Raw genomic sequence first — 24,246 nt, 5'->3', positions numbered from 1 at the left:
TCATACCAAGAACCAGGAAAACCACAATTTGAAGGAGAAAAAATATACCTGATATCAATACCAAAATGAATCAGATGTTGTAATTATCTGATAAGGATTTTAAAGCAACCTTTGTGAAAATAAATAAAAATGAAAAAAAAAAAAGAAAATAAATAAAAATGAATTCTCTTGAAACAAATGAAAAAAATAGAAAATCTCAACAAAGAAATTAAAAAAAAAACCACATGGAAAATATCAAAGTAAGAAATTATACGAAAACAATGAATCATGGATCACTACATCAAAAAACTAATGATGTATGGTGACTAACATAACACAATAATATAAAATTAAATTAAAAAAAAATACTATCACCAAAAACAAAATAAAACAAAAACTATCCAGAGCTCAATAGTAGATTAGAGATTGTAGGATAGAATTAGAATTAGTGAACTTGAAGACAGATCAATAGAATTTACCTAGTTTGAGCAAGAAGGATTTATGCAATAATAACAAAAGAGCCAACATTTGTATCATTGGAGTTCCAGAAAGAGAAGAGAGAGCGAATGGGACTGGAAATGTATTCAAAGAAGTAATGGCTGATAACTTCCTAAATTTGGCCCAGGATCAGCCCTTCAGTAAGCTGAGCAGACTCCTGTAAAGAACTACTTCACTTCTGATATCAGATGTGTGGGTTTTCAACACCCTAAGCAGTTCTGAACATCAGCTGGGTGTCCTACAGTGGAACTCAGTTCTGACACTATCAACCTAGAGGTAGTGTCAGATCCCATAGGTTAAGGTCTCAGTCCCACAAGACTGTCCCTTCCAACTTCAGATGCCAGTCACAAGTCCAGGTCGTTACTTGTGCTCTAGCCAACAGGCTATAAATTGAGTATTCCTAGTCCGCCCTCCTCAGGTTTGATTAATTTGAAAAGTGTAGTTCACAGAACTCAGGAAAACAGCTTATTTACTAGATTATGGTTTCTTGTAAAAGAGTAGAACTCAGGCACATCTAGATGAAAGAGATACATGGGGCAAGGTATGTGGAAATGTGGCATGGAGCTTCCAGGCTCTCTCTGGACGTGCCACCTTCCCAGGACCTCCACAAGTACACCAACCTGGAAACTCTCTAACCCTATCTTTTTGGGTTTTTATGGAGGCTTCATACATAGTCATGATTGATTAAATCATTGGCCATTGGTGAATGAACTCAGTCTCTAGCTTCTCTCTCCTCTTCTCTGAGGTTGGGGAGTGGGGCTGAAAGTTCCAGCCCTTTGATCCCGTGGTTGATTCCTCTGACAACCAGCCCCCATACTTAAATGCTTTCTAAAAGTTATCTCATTAGCATAGACTCAGGTGTGATTGAAAGGGATTTGTCATGAATATCAAAAAACACCGTATTGCTCTTAATCATTTAGGAAATTCCAAGAGTTTTAGGAGCATTATATCAGAAACAGGGATGAAGGCCAAATACGTATTTCTTATTATAAATTATAAATTACTTATAAATTTCTATATGTAAATTATTTTATATATAAAATCACAGTATCACAACCCCAAACAGCACAAACCCAAAGGAACCGATGCCAAGACACATTTAAACTCCTAAAAACTGAATGCAAAGAAAGAAATCTTTGAAGCAGAGTGAAATGATGCGTTACTTTTAGGAAAACACCAACTCAAATGATAATCGTTTCTCACTTGAAACCATGGAGGCCAGGAGAAAGTGGCAGATTTTTCAAGTACTGAAAGAAAAGTAATGTCAACCATTAATTCTGTTTCCAGCAAACATATCCTTTGGAAATGAAGAGGAAATAACATTCTCAGACAAAGGAAAGCTAAGAGAATTTGCTTCTAGCCAACATACCCTGAAAGCATGACTAAAGAAAGTTCTCTAAACAGAAAAGAAATGATAACATAAGATGGCATGGAATTTCAGAATGGAAAGAAGAATATGAGAATGGGTACAACTGGGAGCAAGTATCATGAACTATACTTGTGAGTTTCTTAAATCATATTTGGTGGTTGAAACCAAAGTTATAACAATGTGGTGATCAGTGTATGTGGAAAAATACTGAGAATGTAGAGAGGGTAAAGGAACCTAAGTGGAATTGAGGTTTCTATACCTCACTTGAAGTAGTAAAGAGTTGATAGTAGACTGTATAAATTACGTATAGGGTGGTACCTAGAGCAACCACTAAGAAAACTACACAAAGTGGTAACTTTATAAACAATCAAGATAGAATCAAAAAAATAAATATTCATTCAACCTACAAGAAACATTGTAATGAGAAAGAAAGGAAACAAACAGAAAACAAAGTGTAAAAATGGCAGCTTAACCCCTAACTAATATATTAATAATTGCCCTTAATGTAAATTGCCTAAATACACCAATTTAAAGGCAGAGATTGGGGGATAGATAAAAAGCATGATCCAGTAATTAGATTTTAAAACAAACTCATTTTGAATACGGTGACACAGGTGGGTTTAAAGCAAGAGGATGGAAAACGATAGGCTACACAAATATAATTTTAAAAAAGCAACAGGGGCGCCTGGGTGGCTCAGTCGTTAAGCGTCTGCCTTCGGCTCAGGTCATGATTCCAGGGTCCTGGGATCAAGCCCCACATCGGGCTCCCTGCTCTGTGGAAAGCCTGTTTCTCCTCCAACTCCCCCTGCTTGTGTTCCCTCTCTCGCTGTGTTTCTCTCTGTCAAATAAATAAATAAAATCTTTAAAAAATAATAAATAAGCAACAGTGATGATATTATTATCAGATAAAATAGACTTCAGGGCAAAGAAAATTACTAGAGAGAAAGAGGGACATAATGTTAAAAGGATCATTCCACCAAGAAGACATAGTGATCTTAAATGTGTGTGCACCACACAACAAAGCCACTTTGGAAAACATTTTGGAAGTTTTCTTAAAGCGTTAAATGCAGAGTATATGACCCAGTAATTTGACTCCTAGAGAATTGAAAACATATCCACACAAAAATTTGTACACAAAGGTTTATAGCTACATTATTTATAATAGCCAAAAAATGGGAACAATCCAAATGTCCATCAACTGATACAGATAAACAATATGTGGTATATCCATATAGTGGAATATTATTTAGCCATAAAAGGGAATAAAGTAATGATACATGCCACAGCATGGATGAACCTTGGAAACGTTATGCCAGATGAAAGAAGCCAGACGTAAAAGGCCATGTAGTATATGATAAGAAAGTCAGTTAGTGTTTGCTAGGGGCTACAGGGAAGGGGGAACATGGAATGACTCTTAATGGGTATGGAGTTTCTGTTTTGGGTGATGAAGATAGAATTAGGTCATGGAAAAGATTACACAACTCTTTACAGATACTGAAAACCTCTGATTCATACATTCAAAAAAATTATTTGTTTTTCAGCTAGCAGTAATTACACTTTGGATAAACCTTGTTTGTACTGCCAACTGCACAGAGATTGAGTGTACATTTTAAAAGGGTAGATTTTATAGTATGTGAATTATATCTCAATAAAACTATTAGAAAAATCAATACATGTAATCTGTCATATCAACAGAATAAAAAATAAGAAATCATATCCTATCATTTATTACAGAAGAGGCATCTGGAAAAAGTCCAACACACATATATACTAAAAACTCTTCAGCAGGCTAGGAAAAGAGAAGAATATCAACTTGATAAAGAGTATCTACAAAAAACTAGAAGGGATAGGCACATAGATTAATGAAACAATAGAAAACCCAGAATTAGAGCCACACAAATATGCCAAATTAATATTTGACAAGGAGCAAAAGTAGTTCAGTGGAGGAAGAATAGCCTTTTCAACAAATGGTGTTGGAGGAATTGGGGGTACATGGGCAAATAAATGAACCTTGATCTAAACCTCATGCCCGTGCAAAAATTAACTCAAAATGGATCATGAACTTAAATATAAAATGTAGAACTGTAAAACTTATATAGAAAAGAGCATAAAAGGGGCACCTGGGTGGCTCAGTTGGTTAAGCATCTGCCTTTGGCTCAGGTCATGATCCCAGGGTCCTGGGATTGAGCCCCACATGGGTCTCCCTGCTCAGTGGGGAGTCTGTTTCTCTCTCCCTCTGCCCCTCCCCACCGCTAGTTCTGTTCTCTCTCAAATTAAATAAATAAATAAATAAAATAAAAGAACATAAAATACTTACGTGATATAGGCTAGGTAAAAGTTCAAAAAGCACAGCCCACGTAAGGAAAGATGGATAAATTCACCTTAAACCTTTTGTCCGTGAAAGACCCTGTTAAGAGGATAAAAAGACAAGCTCACCTGGGAGAAAATATTTGCAAACCACATATCCCACAAAGGACTGGTATCTGTAATACGTAAAGAACCCTTAAAGCTCAATAATGTAAAAGCAGTACAGTTAGAAAATGGACACATGACATGTTCTCGAAGAGGATATGCAGATGGCAAATAAACAGATAAAAAGATGTTTAACATGATTAGCCATTAGAAAATGCAGGTTAAGTCCACAGTGAAATCCCAGTACACGCCTGTCAGAATGACTAAAATAAAAGGAAAAAGCAAAGTTGGTGAAAAGCTCAAGCAGTACCAAATGCTGGTGAGGACACAGGGAAAGCAGATCCTTCTCACACTGCTGGTGGAAATGTAAAATGGCACGGCTACTCTGCAAACACTTTGACAGTTTCTTTAAAAAACTAAACACAACCACCATGCAACCTGGTAATTGCATTCCTGGGCATTTTTCCCAGAGAAATAAAAACTTATGGTTCACACAGAAACTTGCACACACATTTTCATAGCAGCTTTATTCATAACAGCCCCAAACTGGAAACAACCCAGATATCCTTCCACAGGTACATGGTCAGACAAACCATGGGTACATCCATATCATGGACTGGTACTCAGCAATAAAAAGGAATGAACTAGTGATACATGCAACAGCTTGCATGAGTCTTCAGGAAATTATACTGAGTGAAAAAAAGCCAACCTGAAAGATTACATCTGTATGATTATGTTATGTAACATTTTAGAAAAGACACATTTTGGAACCGGAGAATAGATTTGTAGTTGCAGCGATTGAGGGAGGCAGGGCAGGGGGGAAATTGAGGATGATTATTATTAAAAGACAACTTGAGGGCACCTTAAGAAGATGGTAGCGTTCAGCCTCTTGTTTGAGGTGGTGCTTACATGAACCTACACAGGTAATAAAATTGTGTGGAACTTAATGAGCACAGTGAGAATGGGAAATCTAAAGAAGATCAGTGCATTGTATCAACATCAAAATCCTGGTTTTGATATTGTATTATAATTTTGTAAGATTTTGCCGCTGGAAATTGGGTAAAACGTAATAGCATCTCTCTGTTATTTCTTACCACTGTATGTTCATCGACAATTATCTCAAAATAAAAGGTTCAAATAAAAAAAATAGGCACCAGGTGAACACACCTGAAAAAGTAAGTAATTTTGCATGAAGAAGCTTTAAAGCCAGGTAATCTTTTAACTTGGCCTTGAAGGATGAATAGGATTTCCGTAGGCGTTTGTCTTATTATTACTGAAAAAGAAGAAGAAGCAACTAACACGGCTTCTGACATTCTCGGGAAGACCTCTCAGTAGGAGGATATGCCTGTATGACCTTTGAACTGTGTCAGTATCCATCCTTTAAGCCAAAGTGAAAGTCAGGAAAACCTGACACTGTGAAATAGGGGGCAAGAACAGAATGCTTGGATGGGGAAAGATGAGTAAAATTTGGATATTAAGTGCCTAGGATTCCAAAAAGCGATGTCCAAGGGGCAGAAAGAAAAAGAGGGCTGGCACTCGGGAAAGAGGTCTGCGCTGCAGATACCTATTTCAGCGCATAAAAGTAATAGAGCCCCCCAAGGGAATGGATATGCCTGCTAGGAGCATGCGCCTGAACAAGAAAGGGGACCAGTGATGGACTGAGAAGAGCTCCGGTGTTTAAAGGATGGAAGCTTCTTAGAAAAAGGTGGGGTTGGAGGTGCAGGAGGATATTCGAAGAGTTAAAGAAAAGGCAAAGACCGGGTTGATGACAAGTTCCAAGCAAGGGTGAGCTGCCCAGTGCTCTGCTGCGGTGCGGTCGGCCAGGGCAAAGCTGGGACAGAAATCACCACATTTAGCCATCAGGCTCTTCTCTTTGTCTCCTGCGTATCTTACACGTTGTTGCAGTGAGTGATGAGCCCGAGTAGACTGTGGCCGGCTGAGGACAGGAAGGGAGGTGAAAAAGTGGGGACACGAAGTATAAACATCTGTTTCAAGGAGTTCGTGGCATAGAAGAGGTGAGAGGGAGCTTGACCGAAGCAGGGTCCCGAAGACGTCTTTAAGATGGTGGAGGAGGATTTGAGCTTGCTGGCAGGCGGTGGGGGCAGAAGCCAGGGGAGGACATACACATTTTTGGACTCCTCTTCGGAAATTGCCTTCAGAGCCTGAGGCACATTTTCAACAATGGCAGATCTTCATCTTTTGAGAGTGGATTTGATTTTTGGAAACAGCAAAGGCAGTTTAGAGCCAAGAGTAGTAAATCAGGGGGGTGATCAAGCTGGATAACACAACTTCAAAAAAAAAATTAAGTATAATTATAAAGTAGTGAAACTGATTTTCTTGTGAAGCTCATGAATTGGCTTAGAAAGTGGTTAAAGAATTCCAAAACCCTTTTCAGCAGTTGCAGCATGATGTGAGTAAGTGTACGGCATCCCTTTGTAACTTTGACAGGACACTGATGTGCATGGAAGTCCTGTTATGTGTGTGAAGAAATTGGTCTTGCTACATTGTATTTACTGTCAGGGTGCGAAGGTCAAATTTCCCTACAGTCTTTGTGCCCGAGAGGTGACTTAGTGGAATTACACCAACGTTTGTATATGGGAGAATCGAGAGTTTCACATTGTGATTGTTTAAACAGTACTTCTGTGGTCTTACAGATGGAATTAGAATTCCTAGGATAGGAGTGTTCCCACAAGCATAATAATGCTTTAAATGTGTGTTCAATTACCCTTTTCTATAGTCATATTTAATCGTCTCTTTTTGAAATAGAGTTACTTTGAAAATATTAAATCACTAGCACAATCTCGACGGTCAGGCAGACCTGAGACCATGCCGGGCACATGGCGGGCACTCACTGAGCGTCCCTCCCCTGTCTTCTCTGTCATGGGGCTTGATACACACCAGAGGACACACCAAAAGAAAGATCAGTTTTCCTAGTAGTAGATCATCTTCATTAATGTTCAGCCCAAAATATCCAGGATAAGGAAAATGAACACAAGTAAAAGTTTGAAGTTTTCATTTTGCTTTATTGTTTAATGTGGCAAGTATACATATACCAATACACATAACTTATTGAATGTTTCTTTTATTCCTTTTAATATGTATTATCATTTAATTATTTTGTGCTTTTGTAGATTACCTTGTTTAATTATTGAAGTAATTATCCCTGTTTTACAGATGAAGAAACTGGGGCTCAGGCAAGTGTAGTCACTCGCTCAAGGTCACATGGCTGAGAGGGGCTGAGCTGGGACTTGAATTCAGGTCCCCAGTCTAGGAAGCTCTTACCCACCATCCTCATAGGTCTACACTCTTGATAAACACTAAACAAAAAAGTCAACCCAAAACACCACATCAATCAAGAACACTGCACCCTTTTCCTTCCCTATATTGAGAAAAAAGAAGTCAGAGCCTTCTTCAAATCCCTACCAGCCAAAAAATGTGATAGCATTATACATTTAAGTTGATATGTTTTTTGTTTTTTGTTTAAGATTTTATTTATTTATTTGACAGAGAAAGACACAGCAAGAGAGGGAACACAAGCAGGGGGAGTGGGAGAGGGAGAAGCAGGCCTCCCGCGGAGCAGGGAGCCCAGTGCGGGGCTCGATCCCAGCACCCTGGGATGGAGCCCAGTGCGGGGCTCGATCCCAGCACCCTGGGATGGAGCCCAGTGCGGGGCTCGATCCCAGGACCCTGGGATGGAGCCCAGTGTGGGGCTCGATCCCAGCACCCTGGGATCATGACCTGAGCCGAAGGCAGAAGCTTAACAATTGAGCCACCCAGGTGCCCCTGATTTGTTTTTGAAATAGAAACTTGATATCCATGTTCTGCCATGCCCTCTCTGCCTCCCCACACCTGTGGATGTTCGCAGCGCCCCCCAGGAGTGAGTGGTATGGAAGCACCAACTGTAACAGCCTGTCATGGCTTGTTAGTGAGAAAGCATTAGAGAAAGCCATGACAAGTTAGCCATTCTAGGAAACTTTCCACAGCTGTTGCATTAATTAAGACTTTTTTGGTCCCAAATAACAGAAACCACTGGAGCTTGCTTAAGCAGAAAGGGGAATTTGTTTTAAGGATCTTGTGGTGACTCCCAGAATCCAAGGGCAGGGAACCAGGGATTGAATGAAGTAAGGCAGGAAACCCAGAAAGGCTTCTCTCTTCATCTTCGCCTCTGCTGCTTCTACACATCCGCTTCCTGCTTCCCCTCCCTCAGACTAGCCTCTTTTGCTTCCTGCTCCTCAGCGGATGGCTGCTACCTCCCAGTCACCAGTCACCCAGGAGCCTGATTTCTCTCTCCCCCTTCTCTCCTCACACACCTTCCTCCTTCTCTCCTTCTCCCTTTCTCTGTCCCGATTCCAGATTCTAGGGTGGGGTCAGTTTGTCCTGGTTTGGGTTACATGCTGGTTTGGGAGAGGGAGAGCAGGACAGATAACAGTCTACCACAGCTGTGTTCCCTCCCACATTTATGCATGGTGTCCCTCATTCTTCTATCCCCGAGTTTAAAAATTTTAAATGTCCCTGATATCACAGGGGTGAAATACAAGAACATAGGTTTTAGAGACAAATTTGGCTTGAAACATCATTTCACTCTGACACCTACTAGGTATGTATTTTTGGATGAACTACTTAACTCCTCTGAGCCTTACTTTCCTTTACAAGTTAAAAGGAATGTACAGGTACTAACTTTCTCATGAGGTTGTGGCAGAGATGAGGTGTAATAACATGTTTAATACTTAGCACAGGCTCTAGCCTACTTTATGCTTTATAAAATAGTGCCTCTTCTTCCTTTCTGATGAGGATTAAGGCACATGGCCTTACCAAAAAGATGTTTAAAATTTCACACTACCTTCTGCTCTTAAATTCTGTTCTTCCTTACCCAATTTTACTGTCCTCTTCTCATCTACCCTTGCCTATCAACATATTCATTATCCAAAGGACTTTGGTTCTAAACCTAGAAAATTCTCTAGGGCCATATGCCTAGGCCATGGGTGGAGGTCCCAAGGCATTACCTGAAGTGTATTCTAGTCTCACAGGTATGTTGGTGCTTCTGGTAAAGGGACAAGTGGGTGAAAACCATTCATGGTGCTTCAACAGCTGTAGCCAGCTTTTCAGGGGTTGGAGTTGAAGGGGCGCAATTGAAGATTCAATGCAGTCAGTATTTACTATTGCTACTCTTTGCAAGACCCTGAAATAGATACTGTTGGATTTGAAAAATATGTAATCGAAACAGTCCTTTCCTTCAAAGAGAATAGTCTGGAAGAAGAGATGACGAGTCTACACAGATCACGAATGAGGGGTGTTTAGCAGAACTGGTTTACTAAGGCCCCATGTTGATGAAGTTAAGTCATCTTAAGTGAGAATGGAAAAGTAGTTTTAAGCCAGATCATGGAGGATATTGAATGCCAAGTTGAGGAGTGTAGTGTCAGCACGGCTGGAAGCCAGTGAAGGTTTTTGAGAAAGGAGCATAATCTAATGCTAAGTATTAGGAACTTCATCCTGGCAGCCAAATGCTAAAGAATCCGAAAGGCAGAAGAGGAGAGAGGAGACTGGAGTCCAGTTAGGGAGAGCTGCTTCAGTAGGAAAAGAGGTTGGGATTATGAATTCAGGACCAGTCCCAGGCATGGTAGGGACTGGGTGGTGGGGATTGGGCTGAGACGGAGGGAGTGTGCTGGAGACCTGATCCCCGGAAGTGAAGAAAGAGGTACAGACTGGATGGGGGGGGGGCCTTCCTGTCCTGTAGATGGGATGGGAATTGAGAAGTAGCACCGTGCCCTTCATTCCATTCTGCTGGCAAGGAGCACTTTCGGGAACTGGAAGTGCTGCCTTTAGAGCTTGACTTGCCCTGCCCCCCTCAAAACCCTGTGTGATTTTTGGGTTTCTTAATTTTTAAATTTTAATTTAATTAATTTTGTTCGACTTTTGAGAAAGGAAAACTAAATGAATTTCAGGGTCTTATTTGGAAACTGGAGCACACAGTAATTATGAACAGGTTTTTGCTTCAGAATCTAAGTATTTAATATTAAAATCAGCCAGGAAGTTATTACTAGCCTGCTTTTTTTTTTTTTTTTTTTTTTAACTGTAGCATCAGCTCTGTGAACAATGAAACAGAATTTTGGCCCAAAATGAATATTTAAAAGACATACAAGACCAGTCTTGACTTCCCCCGTTAATGAGAAGAAAGAATTCACACTTTTTTGCTGTTAAAAGTTACAAAGTTCTACTGGTGTTAGCTAAAGTAGTAAGAGAATCCCTGATCATCCTAAAATAGAGCTGAAATTTATTTTGGCATTTTTGTCTGATATATTCATGTTGTATTTTCAGAAATGCTCGTATGTATCTCTTAAATAAGTCTCTCACCTCACTAACCCGAGACTCTAGTAAATGTTCTCAGTATTTTACCGAACTGTGCAAGGTCTATTAAGGCCCATTCATGGTGCTTTAATCTTCCTCTTAATAAAAAAACAATCATTTGGGGAATACATTTTCCAGGCAGCTCTCCTGCCTCCCAGGGAAAATATTTTGAGACCTCCCAGGGACCATTGGATTCAAAGACTTGACAGGGAAGGCCCTAGAATCCTTGAAGAGCTAGGCCTTTGAAAGATTCATTGTTGTGGAATCTGCCTTTGAAAGAGGCCACTTTATCTTGCTCCTAAACATCTATAGGACAGACATAGCATTTTTTGAAAAGAAATTCTGGCTAATGTAGAAGAACAGACCTACGTAGGTAATCTGGTATGGGTAGTGTGTAATTTGAAGAATGATAGTTCCATGTTTATGGTTGCCATAACAATCATACAGTTGTGCAAAAAATGTGTATCGCTTTTATAGAAGGGAGCTGGCACCATTGTAATGATTCTTCTCATATCAGAACAACTGTTTTCAGATCTGAAAAATAGGGGTGGCTTAACCCTTCCCCAGTTAGCTCAGCATGTTCCCTGAGAAGGCTCTTTGGAGCTCCAGGGCTGTTGAAATGTATTCACCACTTACATTTGCATTTTAGCCTGATAAATGGATTGAGAATTAAGGATGATGATCCTTTCAACAGCAGGTTCTGAATTCCTAGCTTGGGAATTCAAAGGATGAGAAAAAAAATACTGTTCCTCAAATAGAAATCTAGGAGAGATGTCTAGACATAGTTAATTCCTTGACTTTGTGACTATTCTTAATTCTGTCCACTAGAATTTAAATCCATTAAACACTGGCCTTTACTCCATTGTGTTTAAGTCTCTGATAAAGTCATATGAAAATTTGGTTACAATTTCTGTTTTATTTTTACATATTATGTCTCTTCTGGAAATTGTAAAGCAAATTTAAAAGTGTAGTCTATTTGAGTAAAAATATATCTATGCATATTCTTTCTTTGGCTATTTCTTCCTATTTTTGTATGCCCTTTCCAAAAGAAAGTACTTGGGACATGGCTTTTTCTAACATACTAAGGATAATCTACTTTTTTTTTTTTTTTTAAGATTTTTTTATTTGAGAGAGAAAGAGCACAGCAGGGGGAGGGACAGAGGGAGAGGAAGAGGCAGACTCCTCACTGAGCAGGGAGCCCGCCTGGGGGCTCAATCCCAGGACCCCAGGATCACAACCTGAGCTCCTGAGCCAAGGCAGACACCCCAAGGATAATCTACTTTGAATAAACTTGATATCAGAACTCCATATGTGAATTTTCAGGTTAAGGGTGAAAAATAGTCAGATTTGGATTTGGTACCTAAAAATGAAGTCATTGTCAACTTAGTCAACATAGAGAAACTTTTCCTGAAAGAAATTTGGGGTATTTATTACTTCAGCCAAAATACTTCTGGGGAGTTTAAATCTTAAGGTATGGAACTAAGGGTAACTAGAAAAGATGTCAATTTCCATTGAAATGAAACTTCTCAGTCTACTTCACTTCTTTTAACACTGTCTCTTTTGAATTCCTGTCCCATTAAATCAAAGCTCTGCAGCTCCATGACCTTATATAAGTTAATCTCTCTGAGCCTCAGTTTCCCCATGCACAAAAGGAGAGCAAAAATAATACCCACCATTATTATAATTCTGTTCTCTTAAGAGGTGATTTCTAGGAGGTAGAGAATAAAAGTGTTTTCAGTGAGAGCCAGATTTCCCATATATTGAAGAGCTCTAATATGTTTATACACTCTGAAGATTTTGTACATTGTATAGAACTTTTATGCTTAAATTTTTAACACTCTATATTTAGGGCCTTCGATATTTGATTCCTATGTGGGAGCATTTCCTGGAAGTTTATTGCTACTTCATTTTGTCTAATTTTGAAACTTAATATGTATCAATCAGTATTCCCTGTTTTAACCCCACTCTGATATTTTAAATCTCAATTATAGGAAACTGTACTCGCAAAGGTAAAAGAAGAAAGAGAGCTGTTCAGAGAGAGAGCTTTGGATATAGAGACTTTTTGGGCCCAGTGGACTCTGCTGCTCTCGTTGCTCCCTTAGGCATGCAGAGCTGCATTCTGAACCCCTGCAGGCCTAGATTTAAGACTTCTTGGACAGAAAGTAAAAGAACACAGAGGCCAAGCCATCTTTGCTCTACCTACAAACTCTCTCGGTTGAGTTGTGCCCAATTGTTCATTGCCTTCAGGTAAACTAATTTGATGAATTCTGGGCCCTTGCACAAGCTCTTCCTTTTGTCCTAGTCTTTCTTCCCTGGTGTAACCCACGCCTTGCTTCCCTTACTCTTCAGGTCATCTTTAAATGTCATCATCTCATTTGTGACTACCCTGGCTATCCTAATTGTAATCAGCACTTACAACCTGCCCCCCCCCCCGCCCCCACCGCCACAAGCTCTGTTCTAATTTTTCTTTCTTTTTTTTTTCTTAACTCCACAGCACTTAATTACAATACTGTTTATGCTCTGTCTCCTCCACCACTAGAATATCAGTGGGTAGGCATCTTTGTTCTCAAATGCGTCTCAAACACCTAGAACAGTAGATGCCCAGTAAATATTGAGTGAAGGAATTTTGGCCTTCTTTCTCTTGACCTCTGATACCTTTTTTATATTGATGTTCCACTGGTTCTTACAACTTAGATTTGTTCTTGACACAAAATAAGTGAAAATTATTATGAAAAAAACTACAGTTATACACAATTATAAATCATTTGGAACAAGAAAGATGTGGGCCTTTTTCTTGAGAAAAGTCACGTTTGAAGGGCTACGTGATGAAAGAGGGAGCCAGCTTTAATTCTTTGGGGCTGTAAATAGCTAAATTATGAAGTTTTTCAGAATCAGTTGTCAATTCAGCATACGAAGTTACTTTCTGATAGAGCTCTGTAAATTGAATGGCTGGCCTAAGGAGGCAATGAACTTTACTACCCGCCCCTATTCCCAGTATTCAAGATGTGAGTTGATCTGTCTGATTGACTTCAGTCTGGAATCATTTGGGGGATAAAATATGGACTGGGGTGGCTTCTAAAGAACTTCCAATTGTGATGATTCTATGATTCTAGTCTCTGAACTGATATGAAATAATTTCCAAGATTTATTGTTAAGTGAAAAAAGCAAGTTGCAAAAGAGTTTGTAGTATTTGACTGTTTGTATAAGAAAGAAGAAAAGAAAAAAGAATATCAGGGGCACCTGGGTGGCTCAGTTGGTTAAGCATCTGCCTTCTGCTCAGGTCATGATCCTGGGGTCCTTGGATGGGAGTCGGCTTCTCCCTCTCCCTCTGCCCCTCCCCCCTGCTTGTGCCCTCTCTCATGCTCTCTCTCAAATATATAAATAAAAATCTTCAATTAAAAAAAGAAAAAAGAATATCAAAAAGAAAAGCTGAAACACAGGATAAACCAGAATATGATGAAACTAGTTAATCTCGGGGCACCTGGGTGGCTCAGTCCTTAAGCATCTGCCTTCGGCTCCGGTTATGATCCCAGGGTTCTGGGATCGAGCCCCGCGTCGGGCTCCCCACTCGGCAGGGAGTCTGCTTCTCCCTCTCCCACTCCCCCCTGCTTGTGTTCCCTCTCTCGCTGTGTCTCTCTCTATCAAATAAATAAATAAAATCTTAAAAAAAAAAAAAAAGAAAATAGTTATCTCTAGGGGATAGGCAGGAACAAGGCAGGAAGGTAGAGCTGAGAGTAAGACTTCTGTGAGTACACTTGAACTTTGAACCATTTTTAAATGTTTTAAATGTTCAACGATAAAATGAAATCAAATCTAAAAGGAGGTAAAAGCAAAATCTCTAAAACTGACATAAAACAAAAACAGGTGGTCCCAATGTTTATCAAATGCATAGCATCACCACATACAGAAAAAAGAATTAATTCAAATAATTTCAGCACTGTACTTTTGAGCACTCTAACTGTATACTCTTAGTGACCATATTCTAAGGATAAAACTCCAAAGAAATCTTAATAGGTTCTTTGTTGCTAGTGGTATTGGGATTATAATTCTGAAACTGTTCAGAATATTGAGGCCATTGAGTGCCAAGGTTCTCACTGGGAGAATGAAGATACAAATATGGAATAGGAGAAGATGAGAAGAACTCTGTAATATAACGTATCAGTTGGTCATTCGGAGTGTCAGTATGAACTCATGATTTTTAAGCAGTATTTTAGGTTGAACTACATGAAATTGCCAATTTTTAGACCACAAGTAGTCAAATATCAACAGTTTCAATGATTTAACTCAGTATTTTCTAATTCTGCTCACTAAAAGGGACTAGAAGCCATGATACCCCAGTAATAATGAGCACAGCAATCTAGTGCCCTATATTGGTTTTTAAATATCATTCATTCCCTGCCAGAGGGAATCAGGGCTCCTTAGGGAAGTGGGTGATTATTAGTCTGGGGCAGGTAATGTATAAGGTGAGCCTGAAACATTTCCTATGCCAAAAGGCATAGAAGTGCTCAAAGATTTATTAAGGAAGACACACCACAAGGACACAGGAGATCACTTGAAAGAGCTCCCACAGCCTAATTTGGTACAATTTGAGTATCAGAAAGAACAGTAATTTTAATAGATTATAATACATTGAATTAAAAAAAAAAATCAGTGAATCTGGGGGCGCCTGGGTGGCTCATTTGGTTAAGCGTGCGACTCTTCGTTTTGGTTCAGATCATGATCTCAGGGTTGTGAGATCGAGCCAGGCGTCGGGCCCCATGCTGGGCATGGAGCCTGCTTAAGATTCTCTCTCTCCCTCTCCTTTGCTCTCCCCACCCCCCGCCCAGCTCTCTCCCTCTTTAAAAAAAAAAAAAAAATTAGTGAATCTGTAATGATATTCAAAATAAAACAAACATTTTAAAACAAACAATTTAAAACAAACAGGAAAAGCTCTTGACAGAAGAGAGCCCACTAGTAAATGTATTTATTATAGGATCTGAAAAGCACCATTTTATAACTTGCAGAGTTATATCAATTCAGGCAAAAATCACCAGTGGATGCTAAAATCATTGCTTGAAGGTTTCTTTGAGAACAAGATATTCACATTATCTAAAAGTCTTATTCCACAGATTATTCGTTAAATACAGAGAGTAAAAGGTAACCTTAAGATAGAAAAACTGGCTATTAGCATCTTAACCAGGTAATCAAATCCCATAGCCTGACAGTTTGTGCCTTCTGAAGGAATGCAATGTGAGTACACACTATCACCTGTGAAGTATTCAACCTAGAATGTTCACTCTGAATCTACTCGAGACTTAAAACCTAACTTTCCATTTGGGAAATTCAGAGAAGATTAATTTTGCCACATTTGATTTCCTTCTGTCCCTTCCTTTCTTCTACCTTCCATGAGGAAACAAGCTGATAAATCCAGAACATAAAACATACTACAAGGCATCTGGCCTGGACTCTTCAAAAAGCAATGTTATGTTTAAAAGAAAAAAGGATGGATTGTTTTACATTAAACAGACTAAAGAGACATAACTACCAAATACTATGTGTAAACCTTGATTAGATCCTAGATCAGGAGGAAAACAAAGAGCTAAAGAAACTTCTGAGGGACAGTTGAAGACATTTAAATATGATCTGTAAGTCGGATGTAGGGAATTGTTAGTCTCCTTGTCTATGGTAACAGTACTGTGGTTCTGTAGAAGAATGGCCTTATTCTTAGAAAATGCATGCTAAAGTATGGAGGGGTGAAGTATCATCTCTGCAACGTAAGTTTAAACAGTTCAGATGTAAAAAAAAAAAAAAAAGATCTAGATATATGAAAGGGGAGGGTTAGAGAGAGGAGAGAGATAAAGCGAATATGGGCAAAGTGTTGACATTTGATGAATCTTGATGAGAAGTATATGGATGTTCATCCTAAATGTTCTACAATGTTCTTCCAACTTTCCTAAAAGTTTAACGTTTTTCAAAATGAAAATTGTGGGGAAGAAAGTTAATTGTAGCACATTCTTTGAGTTGAAACCATGGCTTTCCTGGCCGATGCCGTAGGCCCTGGCTCCCACAGTTCTGGCCAGCCTTGTCCCACTGCCTCCACTCCCGAGTGTTGTTTGTTGAAGTACAAAAAGTGGCAAAGATTGATGGGAGGTTCAGTGAGTGAGTGAATGTAACAGGGAAGACCATTTCAGTTGGTTCTAATTCAGTCTCATCCTATCTGTGTCCTTTAGAAAGTAACCCAACAACTACGTTCACTTGGTCTAGAATTTTGCTGACGCTTGAGGTTGAACTTCTGTGGGCCCTATATTACAAACCCAGGGTCATGTAAAAAAAGAGCCTGCCCAGGCCAGTGCTCTGTTTCTTCAGCTCACTCTGTGGCCTCCGATGTGTCACTTCATCACTCGTGGGGGAGAGAGGGACAGATGGACCAAGGTCTCCTTCTGCTTTAAATAGACCTTAGTCTTTTTCTGTTCTGAAAAATCTGGGATTTGTGTCAGACCTTGTAGCATCTGTTGTGGCAGGAGGGCTGAGTGAAAGAGTATTAACATTTCCACAGCTGCCATCAGAAAAAAATAAAAGGTCCAGCTCTGCTACACCACGGGGGGCGGCCCTCAGTTTGGACAATGCTCCCAGCTCCCTTTGCCTGAGAAAAGTCAAATAGAAATGGAAGCTCAGACGAATTCAGCATCTGACTCGACTGGACTGTCCAGCACCCATCTGGCTGGGCTCTCTACATGGTAGCCCGTGGATGAGCGCCCCAGCTATTTAGTTGATTTTCCTGCTGTAGTTTACCTAACATTTTCTGGTTTCTTTTTTTTTTTTTTTTTTTTTAAGATTGTATTTATTTATTTGACAGAAAGAGACACAGCGAGAGAGGAAACACAAGCAGGGGGAGCGGGAGAGGGAGAAGCAGGCTTCCCGCTGAACAGGTAGCCTGATACGGGGCTCGATCCCAGGACCCCGGGATCATGACCTGAGCCGAAGGCAGATGCTTAACCAACTGAGCCACCCAGGCGCCCCCATTTTCTGGTTTCTGTATAAACTCCGATACCATCTCATCAAAGAAAGTGTTTGTGTGAAAATTGTATTCTTTAACCTCTTAAGGTTAGTTCTTAAATTGTTTCTGTTCCTTTTCACCCATTCACCATCACTGACCTAGATCCTTCGCAGCAGAATTGCTTGCTATCAAGGAGACAAACTGAGAGCCATGGACAGAGGAGAGGAGCGCCTCTATAAATTTTGTTAGTCTGGAGATGGTCCCTCAATCACAGTTTGTAAAACACTGTTTTATGAGAAAAGAAGATGGGATGAAGACAGAAAAGGATGCCCTTGGAAACAATAACACTGTGGTGTGACCACAGGCTTGCACGCCAGGAGGTCATGAGTTCTAATCCTAAATGTATTTCCCAAGACGCAGCGGCAAAGTTGAATGGAAAAGTGCTAATGAGAGCCCTTTGGTCGTTTGCTCATTCACTTATCCATCAGCTGTTCCTTCCGTGTGTGCCTTCCACGTGCTGGAGGAGACACAGAGCCAGACCTTGAGGAGCACCCAGCCCTGTCACAGTGAGAACACATATCCTTAAATCCCCGCCAGCATGCTGGTGAAAATGACCAGCACCACCGGAGAGGGGCAGGATGCAGGCATGGGCGGGACAGTGGACGAGAAGCGTTCTCCACTCAGTGGAACCACAGAAGGTTCCTGGAAAAAAGATGGCTTCATGTAGCCAGTCTTTTAAAAGCTAGGTTGGTCTTAGACATTGGAGATTGGCTGAGTGAACGTCCACATGTCAGGAACAGCACAATGTTTCAGAGACCAGAGGGTACAGAGGAAAGTTTGGCACAAAAGGTACACGTTGGGACTGAGCAGACTAGCTGGAAAAATCCAGGTTGGGGCCGTATCATGAAAGGCTTTGAATTCTAAGCTGCACTTCTATTTTACTCAGTAAGGAGTGGATAAAGGTTTTTGACCAGATTAATCTGGCAGCACCTGTGACCTTAGGGAGAGCAATTTCTTTTTTCTCTTTTTTTAAGTAGGCTCCACGCCCAGCATGGAGCCCAGCGCACGGCTTGACCTCTGGACCCAGAGATGAAGACCTGGGCTAAGATCAGGAGTCGGAAGTGTAACCGACTGAGCCCCCCAGGCGCCCCACAGGGAGAGCAGTTTCGGTGAGGGGTAGGGGCCGTGGCCAAACTCCAGAGAGGTGACTGTACTGACAAAGTGGGGAGGCAGTGTTGCCATGGAGACTACCCAGCTGCCTCCAGCTGCAGGGAGGCGGAGGTGCTGGTGCCTTGAGGAAGGAGAGGACGCAGGGTCAGAGGAAGAGGGACAGAGGAACAGAAATTCTTTCTATGGTTTTATTCCCTGCGATTCTTGGCAAGGTCTCAAGGGATTAGAGAAAGCTTTGAGTTACTTTCCTGTCTTCTTTTCCAGTGGCTTTGAGGAGGACAATCTTAGAAGTTTTCTGTCACTTTAAAAAGTTCTACTAAGCCCTTCAGTCACGTGCCTTCAGAAATTTTGGTTACATAACGTTGCACTGAATTGGAATTCTGCAGCCTCATGAACTGGAGTCTCATTCTTTCCCTCCCCCACCTGGCACTTGATTTCCTGTGGGTCAGGGTTAGCTTCTTTCTAACCATTGTTGCGGAACTCTTTAAATATTTGGTCTCACAGGTTCTAAAAGCTGGCAGGCCAGGCTGCTCCCTGCAGGTTATGAGACCAGAGCCTTCCAGAAAAGGAGCCAGTAAAATCCCCAGCATGTTAACAGAGTGTAACAGCTGCACAGAGCCCCACCCCCGTGGGGCTGGGCTCCCGAGAGCTGAGGCCCGCAGCTCCCGGCCGCTGTGGCCCACGCCCAGAAGGAGCGCTCATGCACCACATCGTGGCCGGTTCATAATTGTGGTGATGACAACAGATTAAATCACTGGCTCTCAGCGCTGAGGCCTGGGGTTTGTCAGGGTCCCTCACTGTTCCCTTGCTTCTCCCAATTTTCCATAGTGAGCGAGCGAGTTTGGAGGGCACTGCTACAGTACAGATACTTGTTGGGAGTTCTCCAAGCTTTACTCTGTCTAGAAGTTAGTTCTTTTAGTAGCCCATACTGAAGGTCTTCTTTTCTTCCAGCATCCCCTTCAATGTGATTCTGAAATGTTGTAACCCCTTAATCTATGCATGTACATACTTACACCCTGCTTTAAAAAAAAAAAGTATTTAAGGTACCTAGCAGGTATACATATAATGCAGTTAATTTTTTAAAATTAGGATATAAGGGAAAAGGAAAAATAAGTGGGATAATTAGTCACAGCCAGGATAAAGGTGAGTTCACAGAGTTCAAATGACAAATAAGATCCTTTTGAGGCAAGTCTCAATAGTTTACTGAGTTCCTAGGAGCCAAAGCAAAGAGGGAAGCATAAAAGATACAAACAAACCATTAACTCAAGAGGGGAGGAGTGGGTCCTTGCCCTTTATAAACTTCCCCCCAGAAGCACTCATCAAAGGGGCCCCGAGTGAGTGGTTGGAACAGAGCCCTCATCAGCTTCCCTGCAGTGGACAGCATAGCCATTCTGTTGACTTCTTGCCATGATCCTTGAGGTAGGCTTCATGGCAAGACTCCATCTGGGATAACTCCACTGGAGGCCTGTGCAGGGTCCAGTTCATCACTTCTCAAAGGGTAGTCTCCTGAGGAACCTGTTGCATCTGGGAGATGCTCTGCCACAAAAAAAAAAAAAAAAAAAAAAAGCCCAGATCAAATAGGTATGGCAAGAATTACAAAGCAACAGCTCATTGAAGGCTCTTAGAAGTCCCTTATGGCCCAGCATTTCCCAAACTGATTTAATCATCAGACCTTTAAAAAAAAAAAAAAAAAACTTGGTGCACTGGGGATCATTGATCTAAAACGGGGTCAGCAAACTTTCTGTTAAGGGCCAGACAGATAATATCAAGTAGACAGTCTGTGTCATGACTACTCAGCTCTGCCATTGTAGCCAGAAAGCATGGCTATGTTCACTTATGGACACTGAGATTTGGATTTCATATAATTTTCCCATGTCATGAAATAATAGTCTTCTTTTGGTTTTTTCCCAACCATTTAGAAATGCAAAAGCCATTCTTATCCCACAGGTCATTCAAAAACAGGTGGCAGGCCCTTTTTGGTCTGTGGCTATAGTTTGCTGTCCCATGATCAAGGATAATGTTTGGATGGTATATCTTTCCAGCAAGCCTTCCTGATTACTGTTCCTCAGAGTTGTTTTAATTTAGACTTTTATGTTTCTGGTTTCAGAGCAGATTAAAAAAAAAAAAAAAGTAGTAGAGAGTTGGGTTGAGTGTTCAGACTAGTCTAAGATTTTTCTCAGAAACAGTGGGTCCTCTTAAAGAAATTTACAACTTAAAACTGAAGCCCTGAAGTTTTAGTCTGTCATGTATGTCTGCACTAATTGGACACTGTAATGCTTTAGTGGGCGTCATTCATTCATTGAAATAAAAGCCAAAGCACCCAGAGACATTTAATGTTAAGAAAACATAACTTCCTTTTCAGCAATCTAAGTAAACCAGTCAACTGTGGCCCCTACCAAGCTAACAGTATTCTTTTTGATTTTTGACTAAAGGGACATTCTTTCAGCTTCTTATGATGTCACTGAGGAAGGAGGATCAAAACATTCCCGCCTCCAAGTCTGACATTTTATTTTCAGTTCAACAAGTATTTATTGAGCACTCAGTGAATATATAAAGCATTTTGCCAGCTTTTATGGAGGCTACAAAAAGAAACAAGCAGTCAGTTCCTTCCTTGCCTTGTGAATCAAGTTCAAGGTCCTCACCAATTCAGAGCCCATTACTTTGGTGTCAGGATTAATTTCACTTCCCTGTCTCTTGCTGTCAGCATGCGTGCATTCATTCAGCAAACACTTGGGAGTTGCAGCCTCTGTTCATCATAACACTGCAACACAGCCTTTGGGGAGCTTACTTTCCAGGGAACATGTGGTGTTTCTCTTTTCATCTGGCACTGTGCCATATTTACGTCTTCTTTTAGATGGTGGAACAGAAATTATTTCTTTATATCCCGAGACCTCCACATTTATGTTCCCCCCACTGTCAGCACCTCTTCTTCCATTGTTTAGTGAGAAGACTGGATGGCCTGAGAAGCCACTCTTCCTAGGACTGCACTCTAAATGTTCTTGTGTCTTCCACCCGAGTCGCGCCCAACTTTCCTCGCCCTCTTCTCTTCGTACACCAGTGAGTTTATAGTTTTACATGACTCATCATTTTAAAGCCATTCACTGTATTCTGCAGTACGAGTCTACAAAGTTGCCAAACGTCTTTATAAGCAATATTATATATGTGATGGACAATTATTTTTTGTTTGGGGGAGATTATCTGCAGTGCTGATTTTTTTCCACTTATGAAAGTAAAAGTTATAGTGAAAATTTTGAATAATATGGAAAAGCATAGAGGGAAATTTTAGTAATTGCAGCACCTATTCATCAACTCTATTAACAATGAATGCATATCTTTTACTTCCCTTGATTCAAAAATCATATTTAAAATTGTTTATTTTTAGCAGCACCTGAGTGGCTCAGTTGGTTAAGTGTCCAACTCCCGGTTTTGGCTCAGGTCATGATCTTGGGGTTATGAGATCAAGCCCCATGTCAGGCTCCATACTCAGTGTAGAGTCGGCTTGGGATTCTCTCCCTTTCCCTCTCCCTCCCCCTGTACCCCTCTGCCTCTCTGTCCCTCTCCCTGCTTGCATATTCTGTCAAATAAAATCTTTTTTAAAATTTTAATTTTTAAATTAATGAACAGTGAAGTTGACCTTGTACTGTTATATGAATTTTAAGACATGTATAGATTCATGTAACCACCATGAGAGTCAAGATACAGGAAAGCTCTGTTCTCCCACAACAAGCACCCTCAGCCCCTGGCAACCACTGATCTGCTGTCATAGAATTTTGTCTTTTTGAGACTGCCATAGAAATGGAATTATACATTATATAAGCTCATGAGAATGGTGTTTTTAACTTAGCGTAGAAACTTTGAGATTTCAAGTTGTTAACATGTAGGAGCAATTAGTTCCTTTTTGTTGCTAATTAGTATTCCCTTGTATAGATGTACCACAGTTTGGTTATCTGTATATTCATTTACCATTTAAGAGTCTGTCTGTCTCTCTTTTTAACATTTTGACATTTCTCAAATCCTGAAATACATTAAAATCAATGTATATATTTAATGTGGTCGGGGTTTTTGTTTCCCTAAAAAGCTATTGTTGAATTGATGGGGCATCTTAGAATGGACACTGTCCTAGGATCGAGCTATTGCAGGGGTGAGCTGATCGCCGTGAGGGGTCAGAGTGGGCTGCTGAGGGTTATTAGGAGTAAGGGGACAGAGGAGGGAAGGCCCCAAGAGCTTTGCAAGCCAGCACCAGAGCCAGCTTGGCAGCCTCTGAGGGCTTTGGGGACACTTTAAGCAGAGGAGCGACCCAAGGAAAGAAGTTTGTACAAACCAAACCAGTCTAATTGTGGCGGGTACCAGGACTCTTCCCATCATGAGTGCTGATGCCCCCGGAGGAGACCGGGGCATGGAAGCGGTGCTACTGCTGGTACTGAGGACATGGAGGGAGAACTTGGGACGAGTCCAGAGGCAGCAGAGGGCACCAGCTAGAGAGCCTGCGTGGGGGAGGGCAGGTGCCTCCTGCCAAGCACCCCAAGCCCCAGGCCAGTGCCTGGGGAGGGAATGCAGGAGGTGTGAAGAACTGTGGACAGACTGCCCAAACCGCAGGTATTTATGTGGCTGGATTGGTGCCTGGGTAGGGCATGTTATTTGGGAAGCTCTAAAGCAAAACGAGAATGTCCCCGCACTTCACAGATTAAGAGGGAGATATGCGTAGGGGTAGCATGTGAAGATAAGGGGAGAGAGGGCATACTGATTCTGTGAGCTTGGGTGAAATATACAATTGTTCCATGGAAACAACCTGATTAGGTACATTTCCAAGTACAGTTGTATTATGGCTAACTGTATGGCCCAAAGTTTTTTTTGGTAAAACTTTTCTTGGGTCCTCTCCCCTTTGTCACAACAAGTCAGATGGCTTATTCTTTGGCAAACCCCCACTTTGGCGAGATAGGAGAAGGAGCAGTAAGTCATCCTCACGTACATCCTTGAAGGACAGGTTCCCATTAGCCACTGAGGAAGAGGGAGGCAAAAGCAAGAACTTACCTTCGGAGAGTAACTTACCAAAGGCACTTGCTCCTCATGTCAGAAAACTTTCTGGGAAGCCTCGTCCATGGAAGCCACCTCACTCTACCCACTCACACTTCTTGCTCAGGCTCAAGGAGAAGTAGGTGCCAGGTCACAGAAAGAGGAAGACCCTCAGAGATACTGTGGAGTCTTGGTAGCTTCCCACATTTGTCTCTCCCATCTCACTGTTGACTAAAGATCCCCTTCTCAGAGAGCCATGACAGAAGTCACTCTTCCCTTTGCCTACCATTTGCACGTTTGCAAAGTAACCGTTCTTTAAAACTCTAGTACAGTGGGGTAAAGGCTCTAGTATTTGTGGCATCGCTAATCATATCTTCAATCTTTCCTAGGAAAGACTGTATCTTCACCATTGACCCATCAACTGCCCGCGACCTCGATGATGCCCTCTCCTGCAAGCCACTTGCTGATGGTAGGATGGAAATTT

General features: G+C 41.1%; 1 protein-coding gene across 3 annotated transcripts in view; it reads left to right on the top strand.

Moving 5' to 3' along the window:
- The window catches only part of DIS3L2 (DIS3 like 3'-5' exoribonuclease 2), a 346,894-nt gene that overhangs the window by 185,891 nt on the left and 136,757 nt on the right, over positions 1-24,246 (top strand). For all 3 annotated transcript variants that reach the window (XM_032399177.1, XM_032399039.1, XM_032399109.1), the window contains one exon: positions 24,152-24,231. In XM_032399177.1, coding sequence (XP_032255068.1) covers positions 24,152-24,231 — 80 coding nt within the window. The remainder of the gene's footprint in view (positions 1-24,151; positions 24,232-24,246) is intronic.

Source organism: Phoca vitulina, unplaced genomic scaffold (assembly GCF_004348235.1).
Source record: "Phoca vitulina isolate PV1807 unplaced genomic scaffold, GSC_HSeal_1.0 scaffold1, whole genome shotgun sequence".
Taxonomy (NCBI): domain Eukaryota; kingdom Metazoa; phylum Chordata; class Mammalia; order Carnivora; family Phocidae; genus Phoca; species Phoca vitulina.
The sequence above is the reverse complement of the archived record's forward strand: the minus strand, read 5'-3'. Positions and strand labels throughout refer to the sequence as shown.